This window comes from Calidris pugnax, unplaced genomic scaffold (assembly GCF_001431845.1).
Source record: "Calidris pugnax isolate Ruff unplaced genomic scaffold, ASM143184v1 scaffold10, whole genome shotgun sequence".
In the NCBI taxonomy this organism is placed as follows: domain Eukaryota; kingdom Metazoa; phylum Chordata; class Aves; order Charadriiformes; family Scolopacidae; genus Calidris; species Calidris pugnax.
This window is the reverse complement of record NW_015090795.1, coordinates 1,618,587-1,645,966: the sequence shown is the minus strand read 5'-3', so window position 1 is coordinate 1,645,966 and position 27,380 is coordinate 1,618,587. Positions and strand designations below refer to the sequence as shown.

The following is a 27,380-nucleotide window of genomic DNA, read 5'->3' as shown; positions in this document are numbered from 1 at the left end:
TTGCTGTGAAAATCTGTTGTTAGACAAGCTCCGCAGAAGTCACCAAGCATTCAGTAACAAAGAAAACCACTATTGGTTTTAACCAAAATCAGCTGAAAACTAATTAAAACCAATGAGCTTCAGCTGGTCCTGATGTTCTAAGGAGAAAGTAGCCATTTGATGAAAAAGAAAATTAGTTAGGGAAAATCAGCTTTCCATTCAGATGTGTTGATGACAGTTCTTGTTAACCACTATTAATGAAAACTGCTATTTAATATTTATTTTACTTTACGTCACTTTAAATTTAATTTTAATGGGGAGGGGGGAAATAAGGTAGCTGATATGTGCACCATCATATTTCTTTGGAAGGAGCTTTCCTGTTTTCATATGTTTATTTCCCCCATATCATTCTCCGTAACTGATGCCCTGTAGGAGCCTTGGGCAGACTCACTGCATCACCCTTAAATTGCAGCTTGGGCAGAGCGTTGCCCATCCCTGCCCTTGTTCACAGTGAGGAAATGCATGAAGGTGCTCCCTAGACTTTTGGGGTGAGAGATAAATGGTCCTCTCTGCCACCAGAATTGCTGGAAGAAGGGCATTTCCTCCAAGGCTCAACTTATCTTGTCAAATAAAGCCTCTTCTCCAGAAGACAATAAGTATCTTCTGCAGAAATTCAGCTTCGTTAGGAGAAGAAAAAAAATATTTTGTTTTCTTCTTTTAAAAAATAAAAACTGGAGAAGAAAAGTAGGTTTTTATTTGTCTGACCCTTTGTACGTGGGTAGGGCTGATAAATTTACTGCTATAACCTAAAATAAATAGATCCAATTACCTGAGAGGCTGCAATAACATCCTCGGCATCCTCCTCCTGGCCTGCAGAGATCCGCGCGTGCTGAGGCAATGCGCCTCTCTTATTCTCCTTTTTCCAGAGTAATTACCACTTATAAACTGAATTTGGCAACACAGGGTATTGCTGGGCTCGGAGGAAAACATTTTTGTACTTGTTACCGCTGTCATCTTTCATTTATTAGCCTCGTTACCGGGTGGCTGTGATCACTGCCGTGGTGGTGCCGTGCTGGGTGGGTGACAGAAGTGTGACAACGCTGGGAAATGGGTCCTGCCCCAAAGAGGACGAAAGACACCAAGGGAGAGGAACAGGAATGGAGCTGGGTGCCCAGAGAGAGTTATTTCTTTAAAGATATACCTGTTTTTTGATGTTAGTCGGATTTTGTTGTAGTGAAAATGTACCTGAAATAGTTCTACCACAGGCAGCAACCTTCCCTTCTCCTTTAGGTTTCCACAGAAGGGTTTCAAAAACATTTTTCAATAGTCTCACAATAAGAAAAGAGAAATTGATCTTGGGGCAGATGCTCAGACGGGATCCATAGCTATATCTCTGATGGAACCCACAGCTCCCTGGCTCTCCCTGCCAGCCGGGCGCCTGTCCTGGGCACCCAGACGGGTCCTACCTAAGAAATGTTTTCTAAGGACTGATGGGAATACAGTAATTTGTGGTAGGTTTGGGTTTTCCCATGACATTGCACGGGTCGTTTTCTGTGCACGGAGCTGGTTTGTGACTGCACGGTTCCAGGCTGGTTTTGCAATTCTATTTTAATTTACGGGTAGATGAGCAAATGATTTTTTTTTCTATTTCTGGACGTAACGTTTTCATTTCACTGATATAAATCCATTACCCAAGGTTGTAATATCTGTATCTGAGCTTTGGCTGGAAAATTACTGTTATCATTTTCATGGGGATCACAATGATTACGTAGTCGATTTTCGTAAAACCCTCTGGCCATATAATCTTGTCTTGTCTGTGTCCTGGCCATCATGTTTCCCTCAGCCACCTCCACATACAACTCAGCAGCTAAGTAAAACCACAACTTTGACTATAGCATGGATTCCAGAAATATATATTAATTCTGAAGTGTGCTTTTACAATCTGGTCAAATTCCTTTGAATTTTCTGTCTGGTTAAAAGGCTAAACAATATCTGTAGGGCCAGCACTGTAGCAAGTTTCCCATTACAAAGTGTATTTTCGCAATTCTTTTCTACCTAAATCTTCAGCATTTGTAGGTTCTCTCAACTTCTTCACAAAATAGAGCCTGTGCTAATTTTTCTAATTTATTTCCCTCTCCATATACTTGTTTTCCACGGGACTCTGTGGAAACCAAGGGAATATGACCTGTAATCTCAGTTCTGTCACTAAACCCTGCACTAGTTAGCTTTAAACTGCAAAGCTATTTATAGTTCATAGGGATTTTAAAGGTGTACATATATGATGTTTATTTATCTAGAAAAATACTGTGTTCATTTAACTTTAAAAAGATACAGACAGACTGAGGTCGAGATGCTCCATTATCCAGCTACTTCTGGAAGCTGTTGGAGGTATTTTCATGGAGATCATGCCCTGTCTGTATAAAGGGATAACAGCAGCTGTAAAGCACTTAAAGAGTAGGAAAGACTAAATAATTTACCTGTCTAGGCTTGTGCAGTGCTTCCACCATTCCCATATCTGTGAGGTTTTTTATATGGCACCGAGAGAGGACTGACTGACATAGTCTTTCAGTGCCCGAAGCAGAGCAGTTCTGTAGTAGCTCCTGACAGAGCAGATAGGGAGATGAGCTCCTTCCCCTGCTCCACAGGCAAAGAGAGCTGGGGGTGGTTGGTGGATTCATAGAGCCAAAGAATGGTTAGAGTTGGAAGGGGTCTTAAAGACCATCCAGTTCCAACCCCCTGTCATGGCAGAGGCACTTCCCACCAGACCAGAATGCTATAAACCCTGTCCAACCTGGCCTTGAATCCCTCCAGGGATGGGGCAGCCACAGCTTCTCTGGGCAACCTGGGCCAGGCTCTCACCACCCTCACACCAAAGAAGTTCTTCCCCTCATCTCATCTCAAATCTCCCTTCTTTCCTCACCACCCTCACACTGAAGAAGTTCTTCCTCACATCTCATCTCAAATCTCCCTTCTTTCTCCCTTCTTTCTCAATCTCCTCTCTTTTGGTGTCAAACCCTTCCCTCTCGTCCTAGGGCTCCCCTCCCTGATCCAGAGTCCCTCCCCATCTCTCCTGGAGCCCCTTGAGGGACTGGAAGGGGCTCCAAGGTCTCCCCGGAGCCTTCTCTTCTCCAGGCTGAACCCCCCCAACTCTCTCAGCCCCCCCTCCCAGCAGAGGGGCTCCAGCCCTCCCAGCATCTCCGTGGCCTCCTCTTGCGCCATCCAACAGCTCCATGTCCTTCTGCTGGTGGTGGCCCCAGAGCTGGAGGCAGCACTGGGGGGGGTCTCCCCAGAGCGGAGCAGAGGGGCAGAATCCCCCCCCCTCACCCTGCTGGCCACGGGGCTGGGGATGCAGCCCAGGGTGCGGGGGGCTTTCTGGGCTGCCAGTGCACATTGCTGGCTCATGTTGAGCTTCTCATCCACTGACACCCCCAAGTCCTTCTCCTACTTGGAGAAGCATGACGGAGAAGGGCTGTCAGGGTGGGTGCTGCAGGCTTCCAGGCAGCATCCTTTGACATCCGAGGGGTTTTAGTGGGTAATTTGTTGTAGCAGAGCTGGGTCGAGAGCAGTTTAATGGTCCCAGTTGAGTATTTATACAAATCTCTTGGAAGGGAACACTGTTGGAGCAAGAATGTTCTCCAGCCCCTGCCGTCAGTCTGGCTCCTTCTCCACAGTAGCTAGGAAGCCGATTTGAATTTATTTTTTGGTGGTGTTTTGTTTTCCACCGCGTTAACTAAAATCAAGTCAGGACCTGGGAAGCTTAAAGTGCCATTTCATGTTAGTTTTCAATTGCATGTGAAAATAATCCTCAGAATAGCTGGAGGCGCCTGGAAAGAACAGCTGGAGGATGGAGAGACGTGGGAATAAGGACTGCGGAGAGGTGGAAACCGTGTAAGGCTTCGCCAGCATCGTAATGAGTCCTGCAGTGCAGATGAATAGAGCCATGTCTCTCCCCAGCGTGGTCCAGCATCCAGCCATCTGCTGGGGGCTGTATTCCCAGCGCCCGTCCTCGTATCGTGCCCAGCCAGGTCGGACTCTCCTCTGACTCCTTTCAGGCCTTTAACCTCCAGAAAAAAAAAAAAAATTAAAAATGGCCATGAGTTGTCCAAGTGGCTGCAGCACTTTGTCTGAAGGAATAGTTCCTGACGTTTTGCCTTAAACCTGCTTTACCAGGTCTCTGCCTTTCTGTCAGCTCCGGGCAGTGCCCTCTGTTTGCACCATTAACAAAGACGGAGCTGTTTTCAGAGAAATATCTAGTGTGGCTGCAACATCTCCTTCCTAAAAGGCACCACTTGATGAGACCCCATTAGATTGGACCTCATTAGGAACTTGGTTCTCCTTGGCAACTGATGAATTAATTACACGCATGGGTTTTGTTGCCGATTTAGTCAATATTGCAGTATTCTTAGCCAGATTCTGCTTTAAATCCCCAGCGATGCCCCCAGCATCGTGGTATTGCCCACACGGGGAGCTGCACGTGTCTTTGGAGGCCACACCAACGTCTGATGGCATTTCAGGTACCGTGAACTCAGCAGGTCTTCTTTCCCTGTAGCTCCCATCTTCAAATTCTTTATTAATGCACAAGAAGAACCCCCCCCCCCATCCACACCTGAGCACCCTAATCCATGGGAGGGTTTTTTTAAGAGCTTTTGCCTATGCACCTTGTTACAATTTAAAAAATAGAAAGAAAAGGAGGGTTTTGCTGTCAAGTCTACTGACTGACTGCTGTGGGGGCTCCAGAAGAGTGGCTCTGCCGAGGAAATCTGCAGAGCTCTACATCAAACGCGAGTGCACAGACTTCCTCTATTTTTAGGTTCAGGACAAATGGTATCGGAAGAAGGTAAAACCCATTAAAATATTTGAATGAGCATTATGTATGTTATATTGACTCTGTTGAGCTCTACAAGCTACAACCAGGAGACATCCATGCATCGCATTCTGCTGTATTTACACGTTTATATTAATAATTTTATTTTTTTTTTTGTTATAAAAGCACACAAACAGCATTGCCAACAACATAATAAGTAATATCTAGTTTGTAACCTGTAAAACACTTGCTGCTGTGGCCTGGGAGATGAAGTGTGCCTCTGCTGGCAGTTGAAGAAACACCAGCATTTTCCCAGAGTAATCTTCAGAGACTGGGAATGATATATCAGAGGCACAGGCGCAGACACAAAATAAATAAAAAAAAAAATAAAATTGACTGCCTTGCCCGGGCCTTCATTACCAGCCAGGATACAAATCCTAGCAAGTAACTTTCCCTCACAGGCAAGCATCCCTCAATAGCTTAAAAAAAAAAAAAAAAAAGGAAAAAGAAAGAAGAAAGGCTGCCATTTTAAGCCGGAATGACTCTGACTTTCCACTGCACATCCCTCAGGCAATAAAGTAATTTGCAATATGTTTCAATCAGATATTGGAAACAGTGCTTGCTTAAATCGTCTGGGCTTTGCTGGCATTTTAAATACGCGTTGGCCTCGGCTGTCTGGTTTAGCATCATCCCCCAGCTGGGAGGGTGCGAGTCCCTCCTCCCGCATCACCCAGTCCATCACGGGCTGTGGTGTGGTCCCCTTCCCCCCCATAGCCTCAGCCCCCCGATGCAATGGTGTTACCTGACCTCATTTGTCATTTACTGCTCTTGTTTTCCATAGTGCAAATCCCAACCCAAGAGTATTTAAGGGTTACTCCCTCTCTGTAGCTGACACAGATTGTTGTTAGAATCACATTCCTATTGGGTGAATCTAATCAAAAGTGGCCACGAATGCAACAGAAACAGAGGCATCAGTTTCTCTTATTTATTCCTGTTGCTAGAGTTGGGAGAGAGAAACAAATTAATTTGCTTAGGCTGTAATGCAAATTGGAGACTCCAAATCACAAGGTAAATCCTCTGCTTAAGGCCACACAGTCAAAGTAAATTCACTCAATAGTGTGTTTTCTCCTTAACAAATCTTCCAATAAAGACCACGATATGATCTGCACCGTGGAGAGCAGCAGGTTTAAAACAAACAAGCATCCTTGCTGTCATTTCTCTGAATAGCTTGGGAGCCTTTTTTTTTCCATTTTATAATCTTTAAGACATGAATGTACTTAGGCTAAAAAAATTCATTAAACATTAATATAAAGCCCGTTTCAACTTCAGACTGTTTGCTTCCCAAAGATAATTGTTTAAGAGAATGAACTGTACTCCCTTTGAGACTTTTCCATATATTTTTCAAAAACTAATACTAGAATTATGAAAGATAGGAATAAGTACAGCAAAGTAAATTAAATCAAATTGCAAAAGCCCTGGGGAAGAGCTAATGCAAATGAATTAAACACATATAAGTTCCAAACAGCTACAGAGTAAGTTTCCGTCTCAGCCTCATTACTCTCAGAAGTTGCCTGAGCCACTAGCACCTTTGCTAGCTGTTATTTTAAGAACAAAAACCAGAAAAATAAACCGTTAGCTCTGGCTAGTATCATATATTGTAGTTTTTATTATCTCTTTCCTTTTCCATTAAAGTTATTACCTGCAAAAGTGTAACTCTGAAATGAGCAACCAAAGTTAATTTTCTTTTTCTGTCACTGGGTATCATCTGTTTGTGGATAGATGGAAATTCTGTATTTTAAAGACTATTTTGACCTTAAAGGCAGGAAAACTTTATTTAAAAGCTATTTATAAGGCTGAAGTATCTTATAAGTAAATAAACCAAGGGAAAAAGAAAAAAAGGGACTGAATACCAATATATGCTAAAAGTCTTTAAAGCAGAGCTGCCTTGGAGAGGGGAACAGAGAATTATTGTTCACTGAATTCAGTGCAGCGAAGGGAAACAACCAAACAAACAAAAGAACAGGACATTATTACAAACTGTAGACAAGTTTTGGATGGGCTTATAAGTAATTGGAGAAAATGACAGCAAAATCATCCATTAAAGGTTCCTGTCCCAAACCTCCCCAGTGCTCTCCCTCGCCCCCAGGCACTCAGGACCAGTAGAGGATGCTGGGCCAGGAGGGTCTTTGGTCAGATGCTGTTTGACTATCCTCACCTTGTGTTATTTTATAGGCTAATCTGTGTCCAGCTCACAGTTGATGAAAATTTTATACGGATTTAAAAGCATATTATGGTGCTGGCTGCGAGGGTAAAGGCAATAGGGCTGAAGAGGTTACAGATATGGAATTATCACGGCTGATATGGAAGGAAAGCCTGGAGAGCTTACTTCTCAGGGTGGAGAAAAGACTGGAAAATAGTAAAAGTTAGTAAATCTGATTAGTAATTTCTCTGATATCCATTATATATCGTGATTTAAAAGGTATTTGGAAAGTATGAACAATTGTAATAATGCAGGGTGGTTAGAGGAAAATACAAGAAAGGCAGATCAGGCTTGACCAGCTAAACAGCTCTCCCTGAGAAGAAAGCTGAGATCTGGCACATTTTCTTTCCCAAGAATAGCTCTTATCTTTAAGCCAATAATTCCCTGCAAAGCTACTGCTTTGGGAAACTATTAGTGAAGCAGAATAAGGTGGGAAAATTGTACAGTGAGGGCAGATGAAGACACTATTGGGTTGTGTTGAAAGGGCAAACATCAGGCTGGGGAGGGAGACTGGTGGAATTTCTTACAAATTTATCTTCTTTTGTATTTTTTTCATTCTGTACCTGGGCACAAAGAACAGTCACGCTGTGATGCAATTTTCTGATGACACAAAATTGGGGGATATTATCGATAGGAAGAAGGCGGCTCGTGGCATTGAGAATTTAGGGTTTCTGGTCTTTTATTTGCAGTTATCCGTGGCTGCAGTGCAATCTAGCTACCAGTTCAGGATCTGGCTTCAAAATTATAGAAAGCCAGTGATATTTAATCTACGAAGAGGAAAGGTCAGGCTGGATCAATAGGGGTTTGAATTGGTAGTTTCCACATCATCTCTTCTTCATCAGTCATTTTCTGAAGAATCTCAACTGGGGGGAATTGTTCTCAGAGTTAATATCTGCTGTTTCATCATCCTGGACCATCGAGCCCTGTATCCCATCTCTGACATTCAACATCACTTCTGCCTCTGCTCACCTTCCTGCCAAGTCGTGGTAGTCTTCTCCTAGTAATGCCCAGCTTGGATCATCTGACAGTCTCCAAAATTTACCTTAATTTCAAGTACTCTGTGCTTAGCTGGATGCTCGTCCAAGCAAGAGATGCTGAGCAGGAGTACATGTGTGAGTACAGTTCCTAATTTACAGGAGCTGAGGGAATCTCTTTACAGCTTCCATTATGCAGGGGATTAAATATCAAGAGTCTGAAGGTTATCGGTATCTGTGATGGAGATACCAATCAATGAAGAACCTGAGGAGAAGATGCTCTTGGAGAGATAATGGTAAACGAGAGATCCTTCTGAAAGGAGCCCAAGTGTGGACTCTGTGAAGCCCATTCTCTTGCAGAGCTCATCAAGGATTTTTTATTTTTATGTCTTATTTCTGTGAGACAGCTCTTTTAATACAGGCACAAAGATTTCATGCATCTTCCTGGCACAGGAGGCTTTCGGGATTTCCTCTTTCTCAAAGGCTAAAAAAAAACCAGCTGTGTTTTTTAAAGAGCCAGAATGTCTTGTCACTCACTGTTTTTGCATCCAGTTGCAAACACATGCACATTTACCTGATCTAAATAGCTGTGCTGACAGGAGCTGAGTGCCAACATTATTCCATCCGGGTTGCCCTAATTCTTCCGCAATGTCTAAGTTATCAAAAGGCAGACGGGAAGATGAAGTTAGGTTTTTGCACACATTGTGTGTTGGCTATATTTTATTTATTTTGTATTTTGCTAGCATCAAAAGTGTGTCAGACTTTGCAGCTGCAAATCTAAATTATTTAAAATGCAGTTTAATTCAAGATATGGGAAGGCGGCCCGTTCTGTGCTTACTGGAATGTCTTAACTACCACCTGAGTGGATAGAAAAGATTAATATATGATTGTATTTTTGTTAAAGTCTGAAGGCAGCTGCTGGGGGTGGGGTGGTATCTGCATCCTGGCTTATATAGGGAACAGTGTGGCCAGCAGGACTGGTCCAGTGATCGTCCCCCTGTACGGGGCACTGGTGAGGCCCCACCTTGAGTGCTGTGTCCAGTTTTGGGCCCCTCACCACAAAAAAGACATTGAGGGGCTGGAGTGGGTCCAGAGAAGGGCAACGGAGCTGGTGAGGGGTCTGGAGCACAAGTCTTGTGAGGAGAGGCTGAGGGAGCTGGGGGTGGTGGTGCTTAGAGATATGGTTTACGGTGGCTTTTGTCTGTGTGCGTTGATGGTTGAACTCAATGACCTGAAAAGTCCCTTCCAACCCAGACAATTTTATGATTCCCCTCTCATGGATGCTGCAATGCTCTGGCCTTTCAGTGGTGGCTGGTTAACTCTGTCCCTCACTCTAATTCCCTCACAAATCTCCTCTCCCTTCCTGTCTCCTGCAGACCCCCCTGCTGTGGAGCCCACCTTCCTGGAGATTCGGCAAGGCCAAGGCCGGAGCATCACCATGAGCTGCCGGGTTCTGAGGGCATACCCCACCCGGGTCCTCACCTACGAGTGGCGTTTGGGCAGCAAACTGCTGCGCACCGGCCAGTTTGACCTGCAGGACTCCACCGAGTATACCGTCAGCAGCCTCTCCCGTGACAGCTATGGCATCTACAACTGCAACATCATCAATGAAGCGGGCGCCGGGAGGTGCAGCTTCCTCGTGACAGGTAGGTTTGGCCATGTCTTGGTGCCCTGAGATGATAGACGTGTTGTTGGGTAACGCTACTCCTGCTTCAACCAACGAATCACCAAAGCCATGCATCCTTTGAAGTAGGATCATGGCTTAAGGCGTCTGGTTTGGGTTCTGGGCCGGTTGGTAACAAAAGAGGAGATTTAGCTTTTTTTTCTTAGTTTGAGGATAAAGATTTGTGCAAAATGTAAATATCCCTTCTCGGCAGGCATCTGTCAATGTGCTTTGGAGAGAGGTCTGAGAGAGTCATCAGGCAGCAAGTTGCTCCTATTTGAAGTTTGCAATAAGGCTTGAATTTCCTCTTCTCTTTCGGTATGCTCCGCCAGCTCAGAGACCGGGGCGGGCAGACCACTGTCTTCAAGCTGCCCGAGAACAAAGGGTTGTTGAAATTTGTTCCTTTTCTCAAAAGGCAAAGGACTTTGTGAAGTTCATGCACAAGATCAGAGACTCAGGGAGAATGTGCAGCCCCTGCCATGATCTACCCACGTTGTGGAATTAATGCACTGGTTTGAGACAAGCTTGAGATGTCTTTTGTCTTTCGTAGTTTGGTTCTGAATGTTAAGCTGGGTGTTTAGACATGCAAGTCTTGATTCTTCCTCTATTGGAAAATAGGTACTATGACTGGAAGACTCAGATGCCTGACCCTGGGCCTGCAGCAGATGTTGTGCCCAAGCTGGGGTCCTCCGGTTGTTGGAGCCACATCAGCTGTAGGTTCCCCATCCCTCTAGGTTGTTGACCAGGCCCCTTTTAGAATCAGTGGAGGGAAAAAAGCATCTCTATTAAGTGAACCATCTCCTTCCAAGGTCTGTGGTGGGTCAGGAACCCCCTGTTCCTCTGCACCAGCTAAGAGAGGTGTCCAATCACCCACCCTGTGTGGACTCTCTCTGGAGGTCAGCACAAGCAGCCCCAGCCTCCCTAAGGATGTCGGAGCAGTAGCCCCATTGTAGCTCAAAATCCCTCCCATCAGCTGCTTGAAAAAATGAGGGATGGGGAAAAAAAAACCCAACAAACAAGAAATTCAGAATATGTAAAAGAGAGTTGTCTTAGAAGGAGAGATCCCCCATTATAGTTGGGATTTTATTTCTGTTCAACCAACTTGGCTGCAGCTACAGACATACCTAAACAAGGTTTTCCTTTTGGGGTTGCTGGAAACTCCCTGAGCCCTGCCATTGTTTGGCAAAATGGCCAATATTATCAGCAGAAAGGGCACGAATTCCATGGCTGAGCTGCAGAGAACCTCTCAGGGATCCTGCTCTGCCCAACTCCTGGGTATCAGGGTAGACCCTCCACACACATCTCTCGTGGGAATAAAGGGAACAATTCAATCAGCTCCCGAGTCTTTTTCAGTAAAACATGGTTTTATAGGAAAAGATGTGGGCCCTGTTTTGTGTGGACACTTTCTTTTGTCTCTGTTGGACTCAGTTGAGCGGCATCTCGTTGGAAGGGGTTTCATTGGGCTGGGGTTGACCATTACAGAAGTGGTGGGAGCACGGGGAGCGCCCCAAGGACTGATGGCCCCGCTTCTTGCAAAATGTAATCAAGCCTGTGGCTGACTCATTATCCAGAGCCTGCGCGGAGGCAGTTTTCACAGCCACCGACTTCTCCAAATCTTGGGAGTTTAATCCAAAAGGTGGCTCTGAAGGAAACCAGAGAAACAGTCTTTTTCCTCAAATGAGTAAATGCAGTTCAATTTACTGTTCATCAGGCTTTGCACCCGAGACTGGGGAAACCTATTGGAAGGCAATTATTTTGCCGAGACTGGGGCAATCTGAGTGACTTTCTGTGATTTATTACCATGCCAAAGCAAGCCACATAACTGAAAATTAGTACTAAAATGGTTTTATGATATACTCCGTCTCGCATCCCTCCACGCGCCTTGTTCATTTCTAGTTTATGCATTATGCGAATTTTTGCTGTATATGGTTGGGCTGAGGATGCTGAAAGTAACGCTTGGACTTTCCTGCTCTCCTCAGTCTTGGAAGGTTAAAACTGATGTGTTTGGTGAATATATTCTTTGATACGTGGAGGTGCAGTTGCTCTCAGGAAAGAGCAGCAGCCGTGTTCTGGTCCCACCTCTCATCAGGACAGATGAAGTTAAAGCGCTGGGGGACTGAAAACACATAGAAGAAAAATGACAAAGTGGTTAAAAAGGAGGTTTACGTTTCACCAAAGGAGGTTTCATTTCAGCAAAGAAATGGGTCACTTCTTAGACACACGCAGGGAGAAAAAAAGCCATATAAATAACCCGGTGACAGGAACCTGGTGATAGTGGAGAGCTTTTCCTTTGGGTGGAATAACAGGAGTTGTTGTAGCCCATTTTTAGCTGGTTTTATTTCCAGGTTTTCATGTAGTAAGAGCGTGCTGCAGTGCTCACGTTGCAGGGGCTGCAGAGAAGCATTGGTATGCTGAGAGAAAGGGTTTCAGTACAGTATTAAAAGCAGCCTGGATGAAAAGATTTATACCAGCCCTAGAGTTTGCAAAAACCTGTTTTTACTGCATTTGTATTTTGAGCCAGATTTGAGAAGATGAAAGGAAAATAAATCGCATGTGGAAAAGGGGCTTGATTTATATCAGGTGGGCCAATCTGAGGCAGATTTAACCTGCTACTGTCTTAAAAATAAATAAGAACATACAAGCAAAATTGTGTTTGTGGGAAAGCAAAGTTGAGTTCATGCTGTTTGCAGCTTCGCTATCTATATATTTTATTCAGCGGTTGATGGTGCGCATCATATCTAAAGAGCAACAAAAAGAACATTTCAGGCAGTGTGTCCTTAAAACCCTGCCAGGGCTGGAAGCAAGTAGAAAAAAAATAAAAATATTAGATGCACAAAATGTCATGAATGGCACAGAAGGCTCCGTGCAGGTGGAGGAAGGATTTGGGTGCTGGAGAAGGACTGGGTGAGCATGGGGGAGGTCCCCTTTCCTGGAGAAGGTGATGCTCCTCGAGGGACAGACCCAGAGCCCACCCTGGGTCACATCCTGGATCCTGCCACCCTGGGACCTTTTACACAAGTACTTGGGTTTCTTCAAGGCAGGGGAGGTTGAACTCTGTATTTTCTAGGTTCCCAATGTGCAAGAGATGGATCAAGCAGGCCTTGCTGTCAGGAGGGCTGGTGCTACGTCGGGGGTTGTTTAGCAGAATTATGTGAACCTGGGGAGCTATTTAGGGTTCAAGATCACTCGTAATTGAGGTACCCGACAAGTCTTGGCATAACACTTTATTTTCGGTGGCTTGTAACTTGGGCAAGCTTTAACTGCTTGCTCTGGAATTTGCTGTGCTGGTGGCTGCCTCGGGGTGAATCACTCATGAAAATTGCCGTCCAAAGAGGTCTTTTTTAAATAAAGGAAACAATATTTTGTTTCATCCACGTTATATTCTTCAGCTGTTTAATTAGCATGTTTAAAAGGGCCAGATAGACCCATTTGCATGAGTCCTTCCTTAAGTTACACCATAAAATCTCTCCATCCATAGTTTATGGTTCTGGCTTGACAATGCTATATATAATTTGTGAGATACTATCTAAATTAGTATTCATAACACGGGGTAGTACTAAACAAAGCTGCTAATGACATTGTGTTGATGTAGTTACTAACTAACTTCTGATCCTACCTCTGAGCAGAGATGGTTTTGAATATTGGGTTTGAGTTGTTCCGTTTTGTGGAATTTTTTCCACCATACAATATTGCATTAATTAACGAGCCAATCTTTCATTATTTACTCATCCAGACTTGCGTCACACATTCAGCGCTTCCGGCTAAGAGCAACGTCGAGCCAATCAGCTGCTAATTATGTAGGTTATAATTGGTAGCTACCAGCGTGACCACAGCTTTGCCTTTCTTTGGAGCTTCACTGGCGGTACTGGATTAAAGCCAGAGCTGGGGATGCTGCGGTGTGTGCAGCATCGAGCTGAAATCATGTCAGAATCCCCATCCATCACCAAGCTTTTGTGAAAAACGGGATGCTTTTGCCACAAGAGCATCATCTTAAAATAAATTGTCGGCACTTGAAATTGCTGAGTATCGGGTCCTTCTCCACGGCCCCATTAGTTGAATTAAACAGTTTTCTGCTGTTGAAAGTTTTATAGCTTCGTTAATCCTTTTTTATTAGGGAAGGCCTTTTGCACTGAACTGGGGGACAGAAGTGTATACTGTTTGTAGCTTCCTATTTAATTTTTTTTCTTAGAAACTCTGTGGCATCCATGTAAAGCAACAAGCAAAAATCCCATTTTGAAAGCACTTGTTTGGAAGCAGATTCGTTGTACCCTTTTCACCTGCACAATCCCAAAAAGGCAGGATTTTGCCAGTGAACTATTTTCACTTTATGGCAGGGTTTTTTTGTCAGTGTGAGGGCAGTTTCCCAAGCAAGTAACTCAGTGCAATTTTCACTGGTTGGATGACTCATAGCAGTTCTGTTCCTCACTGCGTGGTTGCCCATCATGGAGCCGTAGACCAGCACCGGGACTGGTGGAGGGACAAGAGGGAACTGTGTGCTTTTTACAAATGCTTCGAATTTAGGAGTTTTCCTCTCCATTTTCCAGGAACCTGTTGTGACACCAGAGTCATTGAGACCGGGTCGTCCCTAGCAGTGTCTAAGGGACACTGGATGATGCTGAACCCTTGCTCGCAATAGTTGGGTACTTTTTCCCAAATCCATTTGTTCCTCCTTGTGGCTCAAGCTGATACTGTGGGCAGTTGTTTTGGGTTATCTGGGTGAGTTTGGTGCCTTCATTCACCAGCCAGGATTTTGATGCTAGTTCTCAGTTGAGTACGATGACACGGACACACCCGCCAAGCTCATTGCCAAGCGTGGAAGTGGAAACATAGGGATCAAGAATAATCTACCTCCTTAAAATATTTCAGGAGAATAATCTTCCTAAACTAATGAAAGATTAACCGGTGAGTTGAAAACAATAGTTCGCTTTTAATCTCACTGAGATGTAAGCCAGAAGAGTCTATAGGAATATTTTCATTACTTTGGTAAGGTTTTAAGCTATAAGAGACCATCTCGTCTTTCCTGTAGCACCAGCTTTTCACACACTCCCAGTTTAAGGGGTCTCTTTAGGGAGCTCAGTAATCATAACTCAGGAACAAAACCCAGTGCCTGGCAGAAATACTAAAAAGTAAGATTTTGACCCCTTTGAGGTGTATGCCAATTCATTTTATGCTAATTTCTAACCAAAAATTTAACTCCAGACCCAAAGCAAACCCCCCGTGGCCCGGCTGTTCCTCCTGACACCGCGGTGCTCGGCAATGAGCGCTGTGACACTGCGGTCCCCCCTCGCTCCCCAAGGGACAGCTTCTGCCAAACAAACCTACGAGCCTCAAAAATGCGCAAGTGGGGAGTAATAATATGATTTTATGCTCTAATTCTCTGTCTGGAGAGCCTTTCAGTAATCATGCTGTTATCCTACCCACTGTATGAACCAGGTCAAAATGAGCCCAGCTAGCCAGTAGCCTCCGGCTGGTGGCCAAAGCCTTACCTATCCCTGTTTGAGGTCAGTGACTGTGTTCCTCCAGGCTCTTTCCTGGGAAAATTTGGGGGAAAATATGTCAGCTAGTCGATGTGAGAAGGTTCAGTGTTGCCAAACGGGCTTCAAAGCTTCCTGCTCTGATCCCTGCATCCTCCAGGATGGATGCGCCCGCCCACGGTGAAAATACCCAACCCCTCAAACCATCAACTGCCGCCGGGTCGTGATTTAAGGGCAGGCATCTTCTCGAAATCTAATCAGGCTCAAGAATCAGATTACAATAATTTCATATACTGGGGTCTGTCTCTCACCCTCTCTCATTAATAGGAGCATTTCCAGTTACATTTTTTAGGCTTAAAGCTGTGTTTTTCTCTCTCCTGCTGATGTCCTCAATAAATATACAGGGACAGTGACTGCATTGCAGGCCGTCCTGGGTCAATTAATGCAAGGTGCTGATGAAAAATGAAATCTGGAAAAATATTTTTCCTTTTTTCTCTTTTCTGGTTCTACACTGTGAAGTGTTTCTATACTAGCAACACTAAAACCAATTTGGCTGGGACAGAAATGTGTGTGGTTCCATTAGTAGTGTCCCTTTAATTTTAAAAATTGAAGCAGAATGGTAAATGAGAGTCACAGGCGTGTTACTGGGGCAGGTTAGGGACAGCTCTTGGTCTTTTAGGAAGCTTATATGGGAAAGGCAAGTGCTGTGCTGGAAATACAGACATTTTCTTCTTTTAGAATAAATCAAATATTCTCCTTGGTAGATAGACTTCTGTTTCTCTTATACACATTTCCCTCAGTGGGAATTAAGAAATTATATTTGCTTTGTTCTTTTAAATATTTATCTTTTTCTTTTAATATGTGACATTTTTCCTCCAAATCTTTTATGGTTGGTATTTTTGGCCGGGTAAAACCCTGGTTCAAGTGAAGTCGAAAGAAAACTGATGTGCTTTGGTGAATTTAAAATTTGTCATGTAGAGTCAGCACCGGAGGGCTTGAGGGTTGGTGGTTTTTTTTTAATTTATTTTTAAAAGCAAAATCTTCCCTGTTTGGGCTTCTCAAATACTGTGATATCTCCCCAACGCCTTCTTGCATCCGTCCTCTGCGCCCTCTCTGTTGGGGTATGCGGGAGCCCTGCAGCTTGTACCTGTTAGCTAACTGCCATTAATTTTTAATCTAAAGATCCTCTCTTTGGTGTTTTTATTCCTGTTTGTTTATTTCAGCTTCTCTTTTTTTTTTTCTCTCGAGTTTCTATTTTTTTGTGATTTTATCAACTTAATACAGAGCAGGGGGTGTCTTCACAGCTGGGAGCCCCCGGGGGCAGCTGCCGGAGGGCAGCGGGGAGCGGGTCTTCACCTTCTCCCATGTTACAAGAAAATTCAATTTAGCCATTTTCTGCCTTAAAATATTTGTTAGGCGCTTTATATCTTTCCCTCCAGCGTAAGCCAAATTTAGTCCTCGAACAATGGGAGAGAAGGAAGCATGAAGAGGGGAGGGGGGCTGCGGGGGGCTGTCCCCTTGTCTCCCTACTCCCACCTGTCTCATCCTCTCCCGTCTCCACTCTCTTCTCCCCACACGGCCCACGCTGGTTTTGGAGCATGGGGAAAAAAAGTCACATGAGGTCAAAGAATGTCCACACAAATATACCAACAACTTATGCAAAAATAGCTTTAGAAATAGCTGACTTGCGCTGTCAAGCTCCTGTCCTTCTGTATTATAGAATCACTGAATGGTTTGGGTTGGAAGGGACCTTAAAGATCATCTTGTTCCGCCCCCTTGCCCTGGGCAGGGACCAGGTTGCTCCAAGCCCCCTCCAACCTGGCCTTGAACCCCTCCAGGGATGGGGCAGCCACAGCTTCTCTGGGCAACCTGGGCCAGGCTCTCACCACCCTCACACCAAAGAAGTTCTCCCCCACATCTCAGCTCCATCTCCCCTCTTTCAGTGTCAAACCCTTCCTCCTCGTCCTGTGGCTCCCCTCCCTGATCCAGAGTCCCTCCCCAGCTTTCTTGGAGCCCCTTTAGGCATTGGAGTACTGAAAGGTACCTAATTCCATCGCAATCAGCTTTCCTGGAGCCCCTTTAGGCATTGGAGTACCGAAAGGTACCTAATTCCATCGCAGCTCTGTGCTCCATCTGTCCCCAAATCCTCTATTTTACCCTCTTTGAGTGTTAGACAAATTATTTATTTTTTCTAATTAGTTATCCTGTCATAAAGATTACTTTAAATGACACAATTCAGTATTACTCTTTAACATCCAAGTCGCCTTGGAGCATGCCAATTCAGTATTACTCTTTAACATCCAAGTCACCTTGGAGCATGTATGGTTGGACCAATGAAGATTCTGTGGTTCTATGTGCGCGTTGTCTGAGGACGTTTCTGAAATCCAAGTGGTGCTTGGACTCTCTGCCTGAATTTGTGCGGGTCACTGGTGACCAGCTGCTGGCTCCACACCGTGGAGCACTAACCTACTTACTGACTTCAGGTACTTCAGCTGCCTCGAGATTCGCTGTGACATTTCCCTGGAACCGCTGAGATATTCCTGGTAGTTTGGCCCTGGGTGGCTCGGCGGCGCCTTCCCATCTGTCAGCTGTCGCTCGGATCCTTGGCTCTAATGGCCAATTTTCTGATGGTTATCCTTTTGAAATCTGCCAGAGTGAGATTTGAGGGGTCTGGAGAATAAGTCTCATGAGGAGAGGCTGAGGGAGCTGGGGTTATTCAGCCTGGAGAAGAGGAGGCTGAGGGGAGACCTTATTGCTCTCTACAACTCCCTGAAAGGAGGGTGTAGAGAGGTGGGGGTCGGTCTCTTTTCTCAAGTCACAGGTGACAGGACAAGAGGAAATGGCCTCAAGTTGCGCCAGGGGAGGTTCAGGCTGGATATTAGGAAAAATTTTTTCACTGAAAGGGTTCTCAGCCATTGGAATGGGCTGCCCAGGGAGGTGGTTGAGGCACCATCCCTGGAGGTGTTCAAAAGACGGGTTGATGTAGTGCTGGGAGGTCTGGTTTAGTGATGATGCTCCTTGTTTGTTGTGTGGGTGTCTATTTTTGTCAGTCAGGTTGATGGTTGGACAAGATGATCTTTAAGGTCCCTTCCAACCTAGAAGATTCTGTGATTCTGTGATTCTGTGATTCTGAGTACAAGGCTGAGACCAAGGGCCGATTCCCTTTGCTCTTTTGGGGAGCGTCACTGAGAGCCTGGGATTGAATTTTCATCTCCTGGCTGCTCATTTACAGCCTGAACAAAGATGCCGTCACAGTGATGTCTGGTTTTGAAAATTGCTTTAAAACCGTGCAAAAGTGGAGAACAGTGCATTTATTTTTTTCCTTTTTCTTTTAACAATTCAGTGCTAGCAAGACCAGCTGTCTTGTTTTTGGGGTTGTCAGCAAGTGCAGAGCCTGTGGACATCAGTGGGATGTGCCGGTGCTTGGCAGCACAGAGAAGTGAAGGCATCCAGCGATGCCAGCTGGTCCAGCCCAGCTCTTCCTCCTGAGTGGGACTCCCCAGGAGAAACTGGTGTGACGCTGGAGTTGTGCCCGTGCTCTTTTGGGCTTCTCATGAGATGGTTGAGCTGTAGGGATCCACCATAGGGGTTGTGTCGCTGCCCAGGTCTTGTGTTCGGGTGAGGATCCCACTGAAATGATCGTGTCTAATTATCAGCCTAGATTTGGAAGTATCTCCTCTCCAGAACGTAAATGCCCTTTTAATAGTGTCATAGCGAAAAAGGGATAATTTTTTCCATGTGCTTTAGTGAAGGGGAGAGTCCTGGTCACCATCAAACCATAGCTACAAGCCAGTGGTCAATCTGGGTTGTCTTCAGTACAGTCAGGACAGCCTATAGACCAGGTGATGAAGGCACAGTCTCTCCACCCAACCAAAACCCAAGCGTTTGTACCACTCTCTGTTCAGTTTGATTACCACTTAAACTCTTAAATTACGCTGCCATTGCCCATGTGTGCTGTGTTCTTGAGAAAGTCAAGTTCCGGCATGCTGCAAAAATTTGGGGTCTACCACTATAATTTTATCAGCCCCGTGACCTCATCATTGTGTGATGAGGAAATTGATGTCTGATGTCTGTGAGCAAGTTTAGAAATAGGTTAGAGAAAAGGGTTCAGGGTCAGATGCTGAGTTATTCAGCATCCCTTGACTGGCATTTCCCTTTTTCAGAGTGTCACAGCTAGATTTTCAGGCACGAAAATGGCCCAGAATTTCTTTCCTCTTTCCTCACAGTGATATTTCCTCACAGTTGTGTTTGGAAAAATGCTAAAAGCCAATGCTGCTTTGTTTTGATGTTTTAATACATGACTGTGAGGAGACCTTTATTGAAAACTCACCTGTATTTAGCAGTGCCTCTTTCTCCAGGAAACGGAGTTAAAAATGAAAACTGATTTTTAAAAATACTAATAATAAAAACAAACAAACAAACAACTTCTATCCTGTTTTTCTGGAGAAAAAGCTATGTTAGCATGGCTAGAGAATCTTTCTTCTTCTTCTTTGAAGAGTAAATGTAAATGAGTGTGTTGCCAAGAACCTAACTCATGGCTGATGTCTCAAATACATTAATTAGGGTGATAACTTTGGGTAGTGTCAAAATGCTATCTAAAAAGGAAGGTTATCGGGCAGAGCACGGCCCTTTTTCCTCAATACAGACCAAGACAAAGTCCTTTCCTCCATCCCACACGGTGCTTTGCTGAAGGAGCTGGCAGCCCAGCCCTGCTATTTGGGTTTAGTACAGTTAAATGATACAGGTTTTCCAGAAGATGAAGGGGTTTTTTGCAGGTGAACTACAGGAACAGTATTTTTGCCCAGCAATATTTATTTTTCAGAGCTTGCACAAATTTCCAGAGGAAAAAACTTCCAGTTCTTAGAGTCAAAAAAGAACTGCCACCTTTGGTCATGATGCAGTTCGTGCCTTGACCAAAATCTGCTGTTATTTATTCTGTTTTATTATCACCTTTGGGGTAGTATCTGCTCTGTGCATTTCCCACTGGTACAAGAAGGAATATTCACTGTCCTGAAAAATTTAAAATATTAACAAAACAGAATTATTTTTTTTGTTTAAATAAACCAAACAAATCCTTGTATGGCACACAACAGAAATGGCTTTTTAACAGAATGAGAAAGAAATGGGAACCTTCAAAGATGAAGTCAAAGAGGTTAAACCCAGTAAAATGGAGTATGTTTTTTGACAAATTGCCGCGTTCAAAGAAAATCTAATCAAAAGTCAAAACAGCTTCTTTAGTGCAGTAAAACCTAGGGGTTTTTCCTCAACTGCAGAATTCATGTTTGTGCTAATCTAAATAATTTATATGAATCCAGAAATGAGGTCCCATTAAATCTTTTAAAACAAGGTTATTTTTGCCCTCAAATCAATTTTGTGGCCAGCAAGAATATACACGTACTCTGGGAAGAGCCCTGTGGATGCGGGAATGGTGCTTTCTGGGGTAGAGGACTGGATGTGTGGCATAGTTATTTGTTAAATCAGCCTGAAATGCAGAAAAAGACTGAGGTTAAAAAATAACTAAATAAAAGCATGAGCAAGATCCAGGGCAATCAACAGGGTCATGGCCTCATTTTAGGAAGGACGTGGCTGCGGAGCGCATCCGCCATGGGAAACACATGGCAATAGAGGGAGGCTGAGCAGACTCTAATGTCTCTGTTGCTTTAGAAGTTCAAAAAACCATATACAAAAGAGAAAACAAGATCAGGAGGAGAGGATGAAACCTTCTCCACCCTCATCCTACCTTCTCCCCAAAGCCAACTCACCCCACAGCACAACGTGGGGATTGCAGAGCTCATTTCAGAGCTCAGGTAAAGAGAGAAGGGGAGGGGCAGCATCTTTCCTTGCCATCAACATTTCCCTCTTTTCCAGGGACCAAGATTGTTTAAAAGATCTAAGCTAAGCTCTTTTTTTTTTATACCAAAAAGTGAGAGAAAGTTACTGATTTGTGCCGAAGACTTTGTGCTTTTTTCACCCCAGTACAAAAAAAAAACATGTAAGATAATTCCAAGCCTGTGACAGATTATAATCAATCGATGTAAGAGATTATCTCAGTAAAAGAGAATTTTTTGGGCACTAAGAAAGTACTGATGAAACACCTTCAGACCTTGGCCTGTCCCATTACAGACAGGTCATAAGACATACTCCACGGGCTATTAATAAGACTGTTTTCTGACCAAAGAAGAGATTCCTTTACTAAACTGTCTTTAGCATATTTTTTACAGTTAGAAATTCAGATTTAGTTAATAAAAATGCACTTTTGTATGTTTGAGGGCTGGCTGGAGGAGCAGTGCTGTTTTTCAAGGCACCAACTGCCAAAAATGATTGAACTGTTTCAGAGTCTGAGCAACTCAAAGACAATTTTACACACTTGAAACAGGAACAGTACAGAGTGACACAGAAGCAAGGAAGAGAGAGAATAGGGAAAAAAAAAAGTGAGAAAGGGAGTAAGTTGGAGATTCATGACCTAAAATCCCATTTGAAACCACATTTCACCTTTGGATAATGTACTTTACTTTTATTGAATAGTGTGGCCAGACTCACGGGCATTGCTACAGCCCTGATGTTTCAGTGGAATAACAGTCAGTTTAAATTAATTAAACTCCTCCGAGACCTTTTGTCCACACTGTATCATTGACTTCTTCGCTGTAGCAAGACTCAAGACCGGCTTGACAGTCGTGTGTTTTATTGCATCATGAGCTCTGATCCCAGGGATACGCTCCTGCCCATCAGCCGGAGCACAAACCAACTCTACCCCTCCTCTCCTCGCTTGTGTTTGATAAGAAAAATAATCTCTGTAAATTATCCAACAAGCTTTGGCATGAGCAAGAGCAGCCAAAGACTGAAGACATTTTTCAATGACGTGACTCCTGTCGTGTAGACTGGGCCATGAGCGGTTACTGGATGTGGCTTCCTCCTCAAAGACAAACAGTCTTTGAGCGTAGCTGAACCTCTGAAGACTCAGGGGCACAGATAGAAGCCAGTAATTCAGATTTAAATTATCATACAGACATTTAAAGTAGCATACTTAAAAGTAGCATACTTTTCTTTTTTTTTAACTGAAAGAGGAGAGATTGAGATGAGATCTGGGGAAGAAATTCTTTGTTGTAAGGGTGGAACCTGTGGCTGCTCCATCCCTGGATGGGTTCAAGGGCAGGTTGGACAGGGCTTGGTCTGGTGGGAGGTGTCTCTGCCTAGGGCAGGAGGTTGAAACTGGATGGTCTTTAAGGTCCCTTCCAACCCAAACCATTCTATGATTTTTCACCCCCCACTTACCTGGTTGTTAAATTGGATAGTCATCAGTGGAGAAATCATCAGCTCGGGATGGATTACAGCAGGTAATCCTCGATTTTGAGCACAGACTGTCTTTTTTGGGACCCCCCATTCCCTGGGTGCAGGACTTCTAATGCCAGGACGAGGCTCTCACACCTCCCCTGCATCATCCCACTGCACCTTGGTGGGGACTCGTCCTTACATGTGCCCCAGACTGGACCATTTCTTGCTAATCCTCCCATTTTTGCAGGAATCCAGAGATTACACATTCAAGCCATTTAAGTTATTTGCATTTTCATCTTTTTTTTTTTTTATGCCGCTGTGTGCAGACATGTTCATAACTGCTGTTCTAGGCAGGGGTTTTGCCTGCATGCAAATGGCTGATAATTTGCTCACATTAAAGATCTGGATGCCTGGATAAACACAGAATCGTGCAGGGCAGCAGCACGTAAGGACAGAAGCGATGTTAGAAGCAGGCAAAGCCCTTTTTTTCTGTAGACAAGTTTCCGAGCACAGCTTCGATAGCTGATGGCCATCTGACCTCTTTCTTCAGGGTTTGTTTTTGTTACTGGTTGTTTTGTTAAAATGGGCATTCGTCCTTGTGTGGTGCCTGTGAAGTTTTCTGTGTTCATGAGAGATGTCCCAGTCATTCCGCGGGACACCTGGATGCTTTGCAAGTCTGGTGGCATTGGGAAAATGGGTGGCTTGATTGACAGTGGTGGAAAACCATCTCGGGGAAGTTGAGGGAAGAAATAACTGGGTGTGTAACGCCTTTGATAGCTCAATATGTTGTTTTCCCTTTTCTCAGTACAAATATGTACCACGGGCTGGCTCCTTCCAGCCTGGTGGAAAAGCCTCTCGGTTTTGGTGAGGAACTGTGAGCTTGAGGTAGAGCCTCAAGAGCCTGAATGGAGCTGAGGCTCCTCTAGCACCCACAGCCTGTTAGATTTATATATGGAGAGAGCTGGTAGAGCAAGTGATTTAAATTACTGTTAGAATTAATTTATTTCTTTATGAAGACAACCATACAAACTACCTGTAAATCCTTGCTGTCTGTAGCAGTGTTTCCCTAAGGAAGATTTGATTACAAGCTGACTATAAGTTATTAGCTTTCCAGTAAGTCTAAATGAATGTTACAGGCTATAAACCGACTATATAAATTACAGTCTCTCGTGTAAAGCTTAATGATGGTTGCAGTAACATTAATATCTTTCCCAAGGACAGGAGAAAATTTCTTACTGTGTCACTGATTACAATAGTCTCATATCCCAATTTCGTATCTCGAGTCAAACTGGCAGTATATTATTTTATTTGGATTTTCCCCCACCTGGTGTCTTTGGTCTGAAACTCGAAGTGCTTCCCTCTGCATCTCTTTCCCTTGCAAGCATCACCTCCTGGTAGAACTGCTTCCCGTGGAAAATGCATGGTGGAGCTGGAGTTGGGCATGGACCATGGAAAAATGGCAAGTGCACTCTTCAGGTTTGGGTTGGGTTGGGTTTTGTCTTTGCAGCACTGTTTGCTCCTCTCGAGCAGGACACATCTGTCCCCCACATCTGTGTCTCCCCCTGGTTTGGGAACAGCAGCCCCTTCATAGTTCTGGCTGCAGACCTTGGGAATAAAAAGTTGGACATGAGCTTAGCTAAACATTAACTAGTCAATGCTATTTTAATTCAGAAACACATGCAAAAATGTCAGAATAAGTAATTTGTCTCCCCACTTGTTTAAATGTTTCTCGAGTTTGCCAATCTAGGGATAGTCATGGATGGCTGGGATCTCTAGGAAGTGGAAAAAATAGTCAGAGACCATATGTCACCTCTATTCTTGCCTGTGTGGTCTTAAAATTTCTGCTGAAGTACCACTGCCATTTAAAAAATTATTTTTCATTCATCTGCTAGGCACAGTAGGTGTTTGGTTTTAATTAAAGACCTTGGAGGCCGTGGAGATTGTAACGGTGCTACAGAGCCCAGAGCGTCTCTTAAAAAGGTACAACAGGAAAGACCATTTCCAAAGCACGCGGAGTATCGGGGGTGTTTTGTTTCCTGCTGGATTTGCTCCTGCTGGTGAGGAATTTGAATTTGGAGGAGCTTTGCCAGCCCCCGCGGAAGCAGATTGCAGCCCTACCCAAAAGCTTGACCAGGGCGGTTGACACCGCGGGCGGTCAAATGTGAATGGCAGTTCTTACTGTGTTAACGGGGCTTTTCACCAGTCTCCTGGGCCAGAGCCCAGTAAAGGCAGTGGACTCTGAGCCAGAGACTGCCTTCTTGACAATAGATTCCCAAACTTGGCAGAATTTTAATATTTGGGATATTTCCTTCTCGCAGGTCATCGGTGGAGCAGGCAGTGCCAAATGTGACCTTTTAGCAAAGGTGACAAGGTGTTATTACCAGATCTGAACCCTACTTTTCCTGTCATTTAGTAAGAAGAGAAAAATGAAGTTAATTAATTCCATCCTGAGGCTGAAGTATCTAATTTGAGGAGTGGAGGGAGGAGGGGTTATCTGAGGTTTTTCACTGTGCTTAAGACTTACTCATTTTAAATGCAAGCCTGCCCTAGGGGAAGAAGGAAAATAAAGTTAGTTCACCCAAAAAAGGAAAGGATTGTGAATGCAGCAGGGGATTGCGCCACTTTAGAAACTACTATTTGCATATACTGCTTGGGCGTCCTTGTGTTTCTCTGCACTGCTGCTGGAAAGCCGTGGAAGGACCTGGTAAGGCTGGCCTGGTTCTCCCTTTGCAGTGCCATGAAGGTGACACGGGAGAAATCCCAGCACTGAGCCAGATCCTGGGTGCGTGTTGTCAGCGGTGACCAGTCCCACATGAGCCTGGAGCCCAGAGCAGAGGCATTGCCATCTCCTGCTTCCCAGCCTGCTGGCAAGCGGTGCTGTAGGTACTATCCTGTTCCCAGGGGGATGGGAAACCATTGTTTCATGGGCACTGGTGGATGTGCCTAAACGTCTGATGTCATTTTGGCCTCCATGGTTTGCAGTGGTTTAGAATCATAGAATCACAGAATGGTTTGGGTTGGAAGGGACCTTAAAGATCACCCAGTTCCACCCCCCTGCCCTGGGCAGGGACACCTCCCACCACACCAGGTTGCTCCAAGCCCCCTCCAACCTGGCCTTGAACCCCTCCAGGGATGGGGCAGCCACAGCTTCTCTGGGCAACCTGGGCCAGGCTCTCACCACCCTCACAGTCAACAATTTCTTCCTCATATATCTCAATCTCCCCTCTTTCAGTTTAAAGCTATTCCCCCTCGTCCTATGACTCCCCCACCCCCATCAAGAGTCCCTCCTCAGCTTTCCTGGAGCCCCTTTAGGGACTGGAAGGGGCTCTAAGGTGTCCTCGAAGCCTTCTCTTCTCCAGGCTGAACACTCTCAGCTTGTCCTCCCAGTAGAGGGGCTCCAGCCCTCAGGGCATCTTCATGGCCCTAGATTTGGCATACTAGAGTGTGGTCTCAGGTAAAGGAGGTGACCTGCAGCCAGATGTCCCCAAGCACAGCCGTCGCTGCTGCCTCTCTATGCCCCAGGCTGTTTCAAAGCAGCCTCCAGAGGCTGAAAATTAAGAATGAACTCATCCCCTTGTGTTGAGCACAGGAATCTTCTGCAACAAGAATAATAAAGATGAATGGTCCAGGTTTTGAAGTAGAAAGCTGCCGGTAGCTGAGCTGTAGGGCAGGGGTCTGTGTTTGGGGGCCAAAGCAGTGATGCCCCCCAAGAGTTAGAGAACATGGAACTGCCTCCCTTGGTGATACAAGTACTTGAGTGTGTGGTGCTCTGGACTGGTGATGGTTATTTTATGTTAAAAACAGCAGAGCAGAAGACATCCCTTCCATGGGCTCGCTGTTCTGTTGCTGGCAGCCCTGAAGGTGTGTGTCTTCCCCCCTGAAGGGGAACCTGGTCCATGGGGGTGAAGAACATGCCCCAGTTGCTATTGGAGCTGAACCAGGCCCTCCCCCTGAAGAAACCTGCCCACTGTGGTTGCTGGAAATAATTTCAGCTGTGTTAGAATCCCACAGAGCCCGAAGAAGCTGCACTAAAGAGCATTTGGCAGGGAGCCCTCCAGCATCGCCACTGTGGAGCTGACCCGAGGAGTGCCCAGGGAGGAGGGAAAATCTGCATTTCAATATTGCTGGTGGATGCAGGTGGGAAGTTCGGTTGCCTGGGCTGGCGTTTTGTTCAGTTTATTCCTCCAGAGTAATTGTTTCTGTGATGTGAGGGTATTGCATGTTGGTCCTGGAGCGGATTGGAGCAGCCACGAGCTGTTGTATTTACCAGGAACTGGGGAGCCCGTGGGAGGGAAGGGGTAAGGCAGCTGCATGACTCTGGATGCCAAAAGGGGAGAGCTTACAGCTGCCTGGGAAGTCCTGAGAAGCTTAGGGAGCATCAGGGGAGCCTGGCTGAGGAGCAGGGCTCAAGCTAGAACCGGTGGATGGAGCTGTGGGTGGGCATGGAAGACCTGTGGTACGTGGCAGTGGGGAGGATGCTTGGGGAGGGCTGGGGGAGCAGCGTGGCCGAGGGATGGAGCCGGTCCAGCAGCTCCTGCCTCTTCCTTGCATCACTCCCAAAGGGTAGGTTTAGACTGAACATTAGGAAAGAATTTTTCACTGAAAGAGTGGTCGGGCATTGGAACAGGCTGCCCAGGGAGGGGGTGGAGTCACCATCCCTGGCTGTGTTTAAGGGCCGTTTAGATGCGGTACTGAGGGACATGGTGTAGGGGAGGACTTTGTAGAGTAGGGGAGATGGTTGGACTCGATGATCCCAAGGGTCTCTTCCAACCTAGACGATTCTATGATTCTATGATTCTATGACTGCGACGAGCCACATCATCTCGGGGCTGCAAATCTTTCCTCTGTGACTCAGTGTTGTGCTCTGATCCCGAGATAGGTGTCTTGCCAGGCGCTGTCAGAGCTCCCCCACCTCACCCCCTTGCCAGGGGCCGCGGGTCTCTCCCTGTGCATG

The 27,380-nt window shown here is 45.2% G+C and overlaps 1 protein-coding gene across 1 annotated transcript in view; it reads left to right on the top strand.

Moving 5' to 3' along the window:
- MDGA2 (MAM domain containing glycosylphosphatidylinositol anchor 2) overlaps positions 1–27,380 on the top strand; it is a 256,685-nt gene that overhangs the window by 170,163 nt on the left and 59,142 nt on the right. Inside the window, exon 8 of the mRNA XM_014936764.1 lies at positions 9,394–9,663. Coding sequence (XP_014792250.1) covers positions 9,394–9,663 — 270 coding nt within the window. The remainder of the gene's footprint in view (positions 1–9,393; positions 9,664–27,380) is intronic.